Source organism: Chrysoperla carnea, chromosome 1 (assembly GCF_905475395.1).
Source record: "Chrysoperla carnea chromosome 1, inChrCarn1.1, whole genome shotgun sequence".
Taxonomy (NCBI): Eukaryota; Metazoa; Arthropoda; class Insecta; order Neuroptera; family Chrysopidae; genus Chrysoperla; species Chrysoperla carnea.
This window is the reverse complement of record NC_058337.1, coordinates 42,320,843-42,334,280: the sequence shown is the minus strand read 5'-3', so window position 1 is coordinate 42,334,280 and position 13,438 is coordinate 42,320,843. Positions and strand designations below refer to the sequence as shown.

At 29.9% G+C, this 13,438-nt stretch overlaps 1 protein-coding gene across 3 annotated transcripts; it reads right to left on the bottom strand.

Annotated features, from left to right (window-relative positions):
* Positions 1 to 11,054: 11,054 nt before the first annotated feature.
* On the bottom strand, positions 11,055 to 13,438 carry LOC123304945 (sorbitol dehydrogenase-like). Of its 3 annotated transcripts, none has more exons than XM_044886503.1 (3): positions 13,308 to 13,438; positions 13,011 to 13,174; positions 11,055 to 12,434 (listed from the first exon to the last, which is right to left on the bottom strand). In XM_044886503.1, the coding sequence occupies exon 3, from the start codon at positions 12,417 to 12,419 to the stop codon at positions 11,367 to 11,369; it is 1,053 nt and encodes a 350-aa protein (XP_044742438.1). In that variant the 5' UTR covers positions 12,420 to 12,434; positions 13,011 to 13,174; positions 13,308 to 13,438; the 3' UTR covers positions 11,055 to 11,366. The 3 variants fall into 3 exon arrangements, with proteins under 3 accessions (XP_044742438.1, XP_044742439.1, XP_044742437.1); XM_044886504.1 differs by having other exon boundaries at positions 13,079 to 13,174; XM_044886502.1 differs by lacking the exon at positions 13,011 to 13,174 and having other exon boundaries at positions 13,308 to 13,398.

Here is a 13,438-nt window from a genome sequence, read left to right as displayed (position 1 = left end):
TTCCTTTCAAACGAAACAAAAAAAATTCAGATCGGTTTATCCGATTAAGCGCTACGATGCTACAGACAGACACATAGACACGCAGACAGACAGACAAACATAGCGGTCAAACTTACCAACCCTTTTTTTGGTTCGGGGGTTAAAAATACCAATTAGCGTATTATTTAACACTCGTCATAACAATCACTTCTAAAATACTAAAAACTAACAGCAACTTGCGTAACAGGAAGAAGCTAATGAGGAATTATTTGGCTTATTGTATGGTCCAGGTATCGCTGATTAGTGATAGACTGTATGTATTGATAATATACCTATTCGTAAAAAATTTTTAACGGGTTTTCCTTAAAATGTGGTTTTACAAAACCGTTCCCATGATTCAAAAAATACTATTAAACCCAACGACTTAAATCTTTATACAACCCTTGTGGTATTAATGAATATGTTCTGGAACTCAGAATACTTAGTTTGAAGTTCAGAAAAAGAATATGTGAAGCAAAACTAAAAGTAAAACTAAGGATAGAAACAATTGCAAATATTTTTTAAATGTTTAGTAAGTATTTATTAGTAGCATGTGCAAGTTTCAGAGCTCTACGAGTTTTACTTTTTACTGCATAAAAAATCCACCCCAAAAAATTTTTCAAGGCTCGATTTCGGCATCAAAAATTATAAAATTTCACTTGCTGCTATTACCATGATATTTGATCATGGTCGAAGAAGTCTAGAAGAAGAGATTAAGCCTCGAAAAATCGCTTTACCATAATCCCTCGACCTAGAGGAAAGTTTTTATAAAAGGTACTGTTTTTTCGAAAAATTTTTCTTTTTTTTTTGCAAAAAAAAAACTTGAAGATTTGTGTATTCATAACTTCACCAAATATCAGCTTTAAAATCGAAAAAGAAAAAAAAAGATATAAACAAATTTAAAAACCACTAAGTTTTGTCGGCACCTACGCATCCAAACCGGACTTACCTACCAGACGTCAATCGATAGGTTTTTTTGGGATTTAGAACTTTCCCATTTAATTTTTTTGCATTTACATCAACTTTTTTTTTATTTCAAGAAAATCGTTTTTTTGGCTTTTGCGATTTTTTTCGGTTAACTTAGCTATCGACAAAAGCCGTAAACAAAAACGCTATGTTTCTTGGCTTGTTTTCTTCTATAAAAATGTATTTTTTGTTTTCTGATAGCAATTTTGTCTTCCTTTTCGCAGATTAATTAGATTATAGGTCTTATATTATACCAAAAAGCTTTTTAAAAATTCAAATATTTCTAAAACTTTTAACTTGTGTAGCCTTTTATTGTCTTTGCACTACAACGAAGTGTACAAAAGTGTATTATGCAGGAAATTATATTTTGTCCTTCTAATTCAAATAATAAATGGCGGTCGAAGTGTTTTCGGAACTAATTCAATATTTAAAAATTATAATAAAATTGATATAAAAATCGCTTAGTTGTTGGATATAATTTTCGTTGCGCAATTTATTAGATATTAATTTATTTAGTTAGCTAATTTTTTATTATAAAATCAGCCAAACAAAGTGTGTCGGTTTCTTTTAAATAAGTTATTTTTTTAAATAAATTCAATATTTACGTTGTGCTTATTTGATTTGATTTATTTTTTCAGATAGAATCTTTATTAGCGGGAATTCATAGGCTGCCGCCACGTCTGATCCACCTTTAATTCGCCGCTGTAATAATAATACTAATAAGATTCGGCGGATTCAGAAAGCTTCTTGGACGCGGCAACATGAATTTTACTTGATAAAAATACTTTTTATGGTTTTACTTTATAATTCATTTCTTTGCCTATTGGCACGTTGGACCTTGTTTACTGCTTCGGAATAATCAACTCTTGCATGACATTTTAGTTGTTAGTTCAGAATCTGCTCGCCCAATCATCAAAACGATTATTGAACATTTGGGGTCAAAATTACTCTAGAAAGTTTGATTTTTTCAAATCGGAGACTAAGAAATTTTTCGAATTTCTTTGTAATTTTCTTAAGGGTGCTGTGATTAATGGATCGGATGATCGATAAGTTAAATTTATCAATCGTTTACCATTCGAAATAGTACTGTCCACGATATGATATAAAATTCTGGTTTGCCAAAAATTTAACATATAAAAATACTAGCTTTTGCCCACGGCTTCGCTCGTGATAATGATTCATTTCAATGGATTCCATACATGATTCATTTAGTGAATCATTGATTCATTTAGAGAATTTACCCTTACCTCATTTATCTCCTCTATATTCTACTCGCAATATAACGCTAACTTTGATGACCCACATGCTATCCTTCAACCCGTTTGACCTCGCTTAACCCACCCCCTAAACATCAACTTTACCTTACATCCCCTTGGAAAATAACGCAACATTCGGGCATGGAGTTCCCTGTGCTCTTTTAAATAATAAAATAAAAAAGTGATACCTACAGTAAAATTTTACCTCAAAGCATGTTTCAAAGCACATATATCAATTTGAATTTTTTGACAATAGTAATACAGGAATTTGGAATTGTTTTGAGCCCTGAGCTCAAAACGTCGAAAATATCTGCAATTTTCGAGAAAATCTTACCAACAAATTTGTGAAATTCGATTTTGTCGAATATATTGTTCTCGGAAAATTATTTCATACAAAAGTTTCCTGGTTTAGAGATAAAATCCAAATTTACAGTACCATAATTGGTTTTTTCCTTTTCCGGTCTGGAATGCGTACTTTTGCCGCCGGATCAAAAGTTAAGAGAGTTAGAGTGGTGCGGAATTTCATTGAAACCAAATTCGATGGGGATGCCAAAACCGCGCAACAGATAATTATTCAAATTTTTGACCAAAATTTTAAATGAACAAAAATTTTTGCAAAAAGGGAGTAAGATTTAATTAAAATAAGTCTTTTGGGAAAAAAATTTTGAATATTTTTTTTTGGAGCCCCCAGTAAATGTATTTTTCATAATTTTAATAAACATAATTTTTCCGTTATTCAAAATACAAACCATATGCTAGTATGAGGTTGGGTTTCTGACTGGAAAAACCATGCAACCATGAATAAGTTCATTAATTTTCTAAGATTTCCATTATAAAAATGTAGACTCATTTAAATTCCAAGAATTTAATTTAAAAAATAAGTATTTCATTTATAATTGGGAATTTTTATATTAATATTAAATTGGTAAATTTCCTTTTTTATTTGCGACATATATGTATATTTTATATTCATTGTTTTTTTTGCCTACTTTATTTATTTGCGGGAAAAAAATTTTTTATAATTTTGTAAAAGAAAAAAAAGAGGAGTTACATTCGTGTTTTATAGTCTCCTGAGGTCAAACGTAACAACAATATAAAAGGAGCACAAAGAGCCCATGAAAGAGATGACTCTTTTTTAAACTATTGATTTTACGAAAAAAATTGTGAAGACATAAACTGTAGGAAATTTTTTGAGGTTTAATTTTGTATGTATATATTTTCCTTGTAAAATGACTCGAAAAGGAGATATTGTCAAAAAAACTGCTTTTCGATGCAAGTTTTCCAATATAGCGTCGCGAGCGGCAAAGATACAAGGTAGCAAAGTGAAAATTCGAAAATAGCACTTCAAAATCTATAAAATCACTCATTTTCAAAACTCTCGGAAAACATTCCAGATAAAAATTCCAGATGACTATACTATAGATGGAAGACAAATTGTGCGATTCAGCTTATATCTATTGAAACCATTTTTTTAAAATTTTCTTTTCATTTTCTAATTATCGTATTCTAAGAACTAAGACGAATAGGCAGCTGGACGGATATATAGATAGACAAAGAGACAAAAATGAAGTAATTGGGTAATTTGATGGTCAACTGTACCAAAATTTTGTTTCTATGATCAATATTTTTAACCGTTATAACTTTCAAATTAATAAAATTAAAATCAGAATAACATTAAATGTATCAATATGATATTTTGATACCGTTGCGTTAAAATAAAATTTGTATGTTGGAGTTTGAATGGATAATTAAATAACTTCAAACAGATGGTCTATATAAGTCATCGCAGTAGCAATAAAAGAAATTTCATTGAGAGGACTCTAAGAATCCTGACCTATATTATTTTAAAACTGAATAAATCATGAAATTCTGTTCAAAAATTTTCGGATCCATTTGCATCCATTGAAGCGTAATTGTTATGTTTTTAAAGATATAATAAAAATTTAGTTAAGGATGTATTAGCACGATAGTATAAATTAAATTGATAACTTGACGATATAAGACGAAAAGTAAGAATAAAATTTTTCGATATCTGGCGTAATTTTCAAAATATCGAAAATTGAAAATTTTGTTTAATTATTCAGCTTTCGATAATTCGAAAACCAAGGCACATATCAAAAAGTTTTATTATTTTTTTTCGTCTATATTCATGAAGTTATAACAAAATTCATCATCAAAGTTGAAAATAAAATAAAAATAATTTCAACCCTAAATTTACCCTGCTCTTACATCCCTTATATGGACGGAGACACTTGGTTTTTTTCTTTTTTATGCCATTGTTTATATGTTTACATATGTTTACTTTCTATTAAAAAGTTTTTTTTTAAATTTGTTTTCATTTATTTCAAGTGAAAATTATCAAAATTTTTCAAAATATGTCGTTTAGATTTCTCCATAAGAGCCAATGTATTTTATATCGATTTTCAATGGCTTTTTTCTTAAAAATTTGCACGGATACCTATTCTGAAATTTTAACCACATATTCTTTGAGTAAAAGTCTGCCTATAAAAACATTTTGAGCGTTTAAATCAAACATTGTTGTCATGCTCATATATCCTTAACAAATAAAAATTTAGTATAAGAAGTATTAATCGATAAAAATGTATTTTTATTTTTGAAATATTATCGAAATAATATTGTTTACAATAATAGTTTTAAGAAAACAAAATAAATAAAATTTACCTTAATAAAATTATTTAAAAATAATCCAATTTGATTGTTTAGATCACTTGAACTAATAATCACTTCAATAAAAAATTAAATTTCTTTTTAATGTAAAATACTTTCGTTAGATAATATGTGTACGTTTTACTACTACAACACCAACTTGATAACAAAACGTATACTTCTCGAATAAAAGATAGATAGTCACAAACTTGAACAATAATATAGATAAATGTTATAAGAGAAAATGTGTTTGTTGTAACGAACTTGTAACTTGTATGATGTTGGTTGGGTTGCTTGTATGGTATGGTATGATATCTTCTATGATGATTCGATATAGCTGGGAAAATCCCAGGGTTCATGTATGTTCTGTTTCAATATATATATACATACGTGTATTGTACCTACCCGTCTATTTCCCTCACGTCCATTCACTAATTCTATATACACTACGATATTTACGCCAAAGTTAAACTGGTTGCTATTATTTTTATGCTTTTAATAAAATACAGTGGTGTATTTAAATAAGATATACAGACGATTCAAAAAAATTTGAACTATAATAGCTATAGGGATAGAAAGGGCAAAGTGAAAGGTATAACTTTCTATTGTAAAGAAAAGCATGTTATAAAGGATGTTTAAGGACGCTTCCAAAAAATTTCAACACGTTTTCTTAGGATTATCCTTAAATCGTGCATATGCATTCTCATTAAAGCCCTTTATAAGCAGGTAAATTTTTTAATCCACCTTATTGTGTTAAATTTGTAGACTTGAGCTGTTAAAGTTTGCATTTTTAACATGCAGTGTGTCGCATTTAAGATAAATACACCCTCATGTTTTCGTTATTTATAGGAATATCGAAATCTTGAAATTCTGCACAGTCATACTGGCAGTTTCTACATTCCATAGCACACTACTTATAAAATTAAAAAAGACCAAAATATTGACAAAATTAAAAATGCGAATTTTGTCATGAAAATCGGTATATGTGTAATAAATATTCTAAACAACTTTTTCTAGTAGTTTTTTTCGATATCTCTAACCATCTCTGACGCTAAGCAAAATATTAAAAATCGGCTTTATTTGTCAATTTCCGTTAAGTATCTTAAAAAATGTGACCCGTCATCTTGTTTAACTGTGCAAAATTTCAAATCGATATTCCTATAAATTACGAAAATATGAGGGTCTTCATCTTAAATGCGACACATTGTATGAATCATACATTGAAGTGTTTTGAAAGGCATTCTTTATTATGTAACAAGGCTAATTTTTTAAAGATTAATTTGGAAAACTAATTTTCATTAATTAAAAGCATGACGAATATTTTCCTATAAAAACAATTATAACAAACGGCACTCCGTTTTTCCATAAAATACATTTAAAGGAAATTATATCTCTAAATCTTTAGGCATCAATATTTCAAAAACTATGGTGTATATCAAAAAATTTTACAGTTAATTTTCGTCTAATTTTTCCAAGTTCTAACAGAATTCACTCTCAAATTCGAAACGTAAGTCCAAAAAAATTTACATATAAGTACTAATTTATTAGAAATAATTAATATTGGTTCTAAAATAAGTAACAATCCATGAAGTAGCCCTATAGAATATTACAATTTGCCCTCACATTGAAGGCAAGATGTAATGTATAGGCAAACGGAAGACACCCTGCGAAAGATATAGAATATCTTTAAACATTGCAGTTGATACATAAGAGACACTATCTTCTACTTCAGCACACAGCTTTTGTTCCCAACCATAACAAATTGGTCATTGTAACCAATCTTTTCTGGGTAGTTACACGTATTTTTCACAAATTCCTTTGAAGTTTCACTATCCTAGTTTCCCTGCCTTTCCCGTTTCCTTTACACTCATATGTTTCTTTGTTACTATGTATTTTCTTTATTCTCTTGATACCTTGCAGAATATCTAATTCCAACTTGCTCTAAAATTCCACTTTCCAACTTGCCCTTCCGCCAGGTTTATTAATAACATACCGATTTATAAGTAACCTTACTTTTTCTTATGGTAAATATCAATTCATACAATCAATTTCACTTCGAAAAACTAATGTTTTTATAATAATACGGAGTCGAATAAACAAAACAGTAGTACTTTTTAGTGACTGGCGTGACTCGGACTGAATTTCCGTGTGTTTCATGGTCGCGTGTTTTTATGTGCGTAGTAACGCAGGCGACATATCACTTGTTCAGAGTTTATTAGTAGTTTTCCTCTTAGCCGTTCTTTCCATCTTGTCCTCACGTTTACCTTCATTGTTACCTATAAGACGAATTTTTTAAAATGAAAGTATCGAATTATCCAATAATTTTCTTTCTTTGTGGAGTCATTAGTACCGATTTGAACGAAATCAGGGCACTTTCTTCTCTTACTCTTTCATTAGTATTATAATAAATCCATTATTTATGACAAAGATCAGTATAATTCCGATATACAGCTTTTTTATTTGTAAAGCGGCAACTCGGTTTACTCAAAAGTAATGAATTGTTTTATGATTTCGTTAAGTAGATATCCTAGACTCTGCTATTTTGTATCTCGATTGGCTGAACTACTCGATCACTTGAAAAACACACTTAACCATCATTTTCAAAAACAAATGTAACCATTAATAGCTTTCAATATCGTGCTATGATTATGGACAACTTTGTACCTTAAATTCAGACCGGTTATATTATTGAGGAATTACTTCACGTTTTTATGTTTTAAGTCGGGCCTATTACGAGGAGTTTGAGGCTATAGTATATGAAGCGGAAAATTCAGTTCCAATAGAGAACTTGAGAGAAAATAAAACATTGTTGACATAGCGGTTTGAAAAAAAACATGTCAGCAATTTTGATTTCATGCTTGTATAGTACACGTTGAAGTATTTGCTTATTGTTATAACGTTGAAAGTTTTCAGCACTTTAAGGTAGTATGAATGTAGACGAATAATAAACTATTTCGATATCTGCCTTGGTTTTCGAAATATTGGCCAGTTATAACATAATTAACCATCCAAATTGAAAAAATATTTTTTTTTTAATATGTGTCCCTACTACACCGTGCTCATACATCCTTCATTAGACGGGCACGACGGATTTTTTATTTTCAATAATTTATTGAAGTTTAAACTTTAATTTAAATAGTTTTTTTTTAATTTCCACCGACCAGTTTGGGAGAAATCTATGATAACGTATCATCCATCTACCGTTTTTCCATAAGACCAATGGAAAAATTATGCCTACTTTTGAAGTTATTTATTTATTTAAATAATCGGGCAACTCCCCCTAAAATTTTCAGGATTGATTTGATTTAATCCAACTTCATATAAAAATAAAATCAAGCCTTTTATCCAAAATTGCCCAAGCACTCGAACATCCTTAAGGTTAAACAATTTTTTTTCGGTACTTTTGGAAACAAAGTGTTTCCGTAAATCGCTGGCGTGAAAATGTTTATGAAAAATTATGTTTTGACACTTACTGGCAATCATTCATTTATTTATTAATAATAATAATAATAATAATAATAATGGGGTTTAACCTCCGTTTCTCTGACATATACGCCTATAACAGAGGCTACCCACATCATTATTTGTGAATCTTTATTTATTATTCTGTATAAGTGATTTAGTAGTCACTTATACAGAAGAAACAAAGTTCGTATCTTGTCAGCAAGTATCCATTTAAAAACTAAGAGAGGGTTAGTATTTTGCGGTAAAAGTCACTAAAGTCAGTCCTTAAAGTGCAGTAAGGATTAGTAGCAATGCCAGTTTCTAGAACATAAGTTTTCTTTATTATCGTACTTCCATGTCTTCATTATCCTTTTATCTTTTTGTTTATTCCATTTAGACTAGGCTTGGTGGTTTTTTAAGACAAAAATATTTTTGCCAATGAACTATTTATCTGCCACTGTTTATAGATACAATATATAAAGTGATAATAATTAATAATCATAAGTGCAGGTATTGTACAAACTACGTAACTGTGTTACGTACTATTGTTGATTAATTTTGATGTGGGTGGGGTTTTTTTGAGTTGGTTAACAATGAGGTTTGTGTATGATTATGCGCACTACATATTAAATAATATATGTAGATATATTATTAGTTTTACATTGTTGTGATATAAAATGCTGTTAATGCGCATGTCTGACCGATCTATATAAACGGTCTTTATTTTATTTTTTGTTGTTGTTGCTCTCAATGCATACAATATGTTTCATACACTTTGCATAATATTATAATAATTTACAAGCAGCATAATGTAGATATAAAGTATATATTTTTAAAATAAAGTTTATTTTCATAGCATTAAAATTTATTTTCATGCCATAAAATTTCATAATATGCATTACTTTTGTTGTTCTGTGATGCATATTAAAATAACCGGACAATATGTAAGTTACTTACAATAAAGAGCTTTTAACTTTCATTCTAGTGGTGAGCCGTAAGATTTATACCTCGAATTCCAAGAACGGTCAATGAATCTTTATAAAAACTGTGCGACTGAATTGTATAAAGATTACTTAAAGAAGTTAAAAAAAAATTTGTGCGTTCTTGCCTAGGGGGTGGGAGCCACCTCTTCTTGATGGTGGAAAATTTATGCTTAAATGACAACGGGAATCGATATAGGAATGAATTTTAAGCAAAATGTGTCATTGAAACACATTTCGAAAAAAATATTTAACGTCAAATAGAGGAAAGTGGCGTATAATGATTCCTTAGGGTAAAAGGATCCCTCGTTGTTTTAAGTAACCATTAAAGCCTTCTAGTATATTTGTCGATAGATGGTTTCCGCGCGGTCAAATTAATCGTTCAACAAAGACTTATGGTGAAGTATAAGCTACTTAATTTGTATTTCCTAGCAAAAATATTAATTTTATTGCTAATGATTTATGGTAATACAAATTTCAACGTAAAATTTCTTTTTTTGCATTTCAAGCCAAATTCGTAAATATTACCTAATGCTTCATAGATACTACCTAACCAGTTTTATACTTTTTCAAAATTTCTCCTACAGATCAAAGTTTTGCCTGAAATGAATTGTTTGTCAAACGCGTTTGATAAAGCATTTCACAAAAATTTGATGGACTGCTTTTGTAAAAATAATATGAACCTATACCTATCTATAATGATCATTGTTATAATGTTATTCAAAGTGGATGTTCCAAAGATATTGCGTAATTATTTTCCTCGATCTGTGTTGGCGAAGAAGGACTTCAATGAATGTGGACTTAATAAACATTAATTACAATGGAAATATAATGAGAACAGTAGGGCCGTGTCGAATTTTTAATATCGTATTAAGGGCACAGTACCAAAAAGTACGATAAACTTGTTCCATACTGTCTATAGTATGCTGAGCAGGTAGCGGAGAGACGCAATACAATTGAGCAAAAGCTTTCAGTAATTGGGTCCGATAATTTTCTTTTCACAATTAACAAAGAACATTTTAATAAACAACTGAAAACATTTTTCGAAAAAATCCAAAATCACAATATTATATGGCTTCAATTTTAAATTCAAAATTTAATGATACTAGAAATATCAGTAGTTTACGGATGTGTGGGGAAAGCTATTTGAAATTCAAAGTTAACATAACAAATAAGAGTATTGTCAGTAGTCAGTTGCGTCTATCCCATCCTAACAATTGTAGAATATTTTTCAAAGGAGCTGTCACCAATTTAACGCAGAACCCAAATGTCAGATGTGTACTTTTTAATTACTTGTCCTGTTTTCAGCTCATTTAGGACAAAGTTCTACCTTGGAGAATGATTCGTTCGGACCGGCGGACAAACATAAGCAAATTATTGAATATTAATAATATACAAAACCTCAATAATATTTATTTTTTTTACAATTTCAAGTTTAAAATTGAGACAATTTTGTTTGGAAGAGCGATGTCACTTCTTTTGATTAGCATTAGATTAGGAGATTCACACATGAGGTAAATAAAGTCTTCATAGAATTTATTGTTTTATTTAATTTAATTTATTTTGGTTATTACTGAATATTGAACACAATTTTTTTTTGTATGGATACATATATCCTAGAAACAAAATAAAGTTAATTTATTTTGTATTTAGGAAAATTTTTAATTTTATAATTAAATAATTCAACTAGTTTTTCAACCATTTCATTTTATTGAAAACTAAAAGTTCTTTTATTTTATTATCTGGCTTCTTATGTGGCACAAACGGATTTAGGAAAACATAGACCGAAAAAAAAACTGACCCGGAAAAAATAGAACGAAAAAAATTTCTGTAATATATAGTATCTCATTTTTGAACGCAAGGAATAAAAATTTCAGAACCCAACCATCTCCTCTTTAATCGACAAACTCAACCCAATCAACTCGCAATTACAACAATACACTCTGTAGTCTAGAGTCTATAAATTTTTCGGTCTATTTTTTTCGATTTAGCGGCACAGATAACCATTATTAGTATTTTAACTTTTCTTTAAATATTATTTTGGATGTATCAGAACTTTGATTGCATTTCCTCGTCCAGTACGAGCAGTTTCAAATGCTTCTAAAGTTTCTTCCAAGTTGTAGTGATGTGTTATTAAAGGTTTTACATTAACATTACCACTTGCAACCAATTCAAGTGCTATTGGATAATCATGACAATAAGCAAAAACTCCAATTATATTAATTTCACGTGAGAAAGCATACGCTATTGGAATTTTAACTTCATCTGCTGCTAAACCAATACCAACTAGACTGCCACCAGGACGCGTCACTTCAATACCTAAACGAATTGTTGCTTCTGCTCCAACACAGTCCATTGTCTTATTTGGTAAATCATTTAACAATTCTAGAAGATGACGTTTCACATTTGTATTGATTTTGCTATTAATTATGTGAGTTGCACCCAATTCTTTCGCTTTCTCCAATTTTTTGTCAATTATGTCAACGACTACAATGTTTAAAGCACCCATAGCTTTTGCCGCTAATAAAGTAACTAACCCAATGGGCCCAGCACCCAAAATCAGTACGATGTCGCCAACCTGGATGTTACCTCGGCGACATGCGTGAACTGCAACCGACAAAGGCTCCAAAACGGCAGCTTCATCTAATGATACATTATCGGGTATTTTGTGACAAAAATCAGCTGCGTGTGTGTAGTATCTGGTTAAATTTCCATTCGTGGGTGGTATCGAGCATAACTTTAAATCCGGACAAATATTGTATTTGCCAGTTTTACAGAATGTGCACGTCCGGCAAGGTACACCGGGTTCAATTGCAACGCGATCACCTGGTTTTAAATTCTTAACATTTTTACCAATTTTATCAACGATACCACTTGCTTCGTGACCAACCACTGTTGGCTTTTCAACTATAAAGCCTGCAACACTTCCATGTGCTAATAAATGCACATCTGTTCCACAAATTCCAACAGATTCTATTCTTACTAGCACTTCGTTATCTTTAGGCACTGGAATTGGACGCTGTTCCAATCGCATATCTCCTTTTTTGTGTAGCACTGCTGTCAAGTTGTCTATTGTGGTCATTTTCATTGGTAATCTAAAACTCTATGAAATTATTTATGCAGGATTTTTTTCGTATTTTACATGGTTGGTTTTGATAAAATAACATAGGATTATGATTAGAATAAAATTAACCGAAACAATTTATAAAAAACATCAATATCAATAGGTGCAAACCCAGTTTAATCATCAAAGGATAGTTTAAGCGCTTGGTATTATTATTCGACTGACTATGTAAAAGAATATAGATATTGATTCATATCCAATATTTTAGTTTTAGAAGAGCTAAAAGTCGTTAGAGATTATTCTCCTATTTTAAATTCCATAAACGTACTAATTTTTTGTTACTACCGCAATTTTATTAAGTCGCTTTCTTCTTTGTCTGCATGCTTGCTTGTTCGGTAAAAATCTTATATTTGCAAATTAAGATATTTCTCGATGAAATAGAAAACTTCGATAGATCGCAGGACTTGTGTCGAATGAAAGTATAATATACCAGTGTATTATACCGTGAAAAATTCTAGAATTACAGTTGAACCGTTGTAAAACTAAATTAATTTTATCTTTCCAACGCTTCCCCTATATATTCATATAAATATTTTTTTATTCAAAGTTCCTTACTTAAATTACACAATTTGTGATCAGTAAAGTTTTTTTTTTTGGAATAGTATTTCATGCCATCCATATACCTGTCAAATCGCAAATTAGTTTGATCATCGATACGATTGTTTGTTTCTACAGAGGTCAGCTGTGGCCTACGCCAACAACGCCATGGCATAAAGTACCTAAGTTTTACATTTCAAGTATTAGTATTTTCAGGTAAACTTAGAAGATTTTTGTCATCAAATTTTAATTTTATTTAAAATAGAGAACGTAAGATAAAATAATAGATAGTTAAAAAAGAACACAATTACCTACCTTTTAGAGTTGCTCACAAAATGAACTATTATTGACCTTTCCTGTTTTTTAAACAATTAAATCCTTGATAATTACTTTTTAAAGAAATCAATTAATATATGTATTTTGAAATTAAATTTATTTAATATTTT

Coding starts and splice junctions, on each gene's coding strand:
- LOC123304945 (XM_044886503.1), bottom strand. CDS start 12,419: ATGAAAATGACCACAATAGACAACTTGACAGCAGTGCTACACAAAAAA.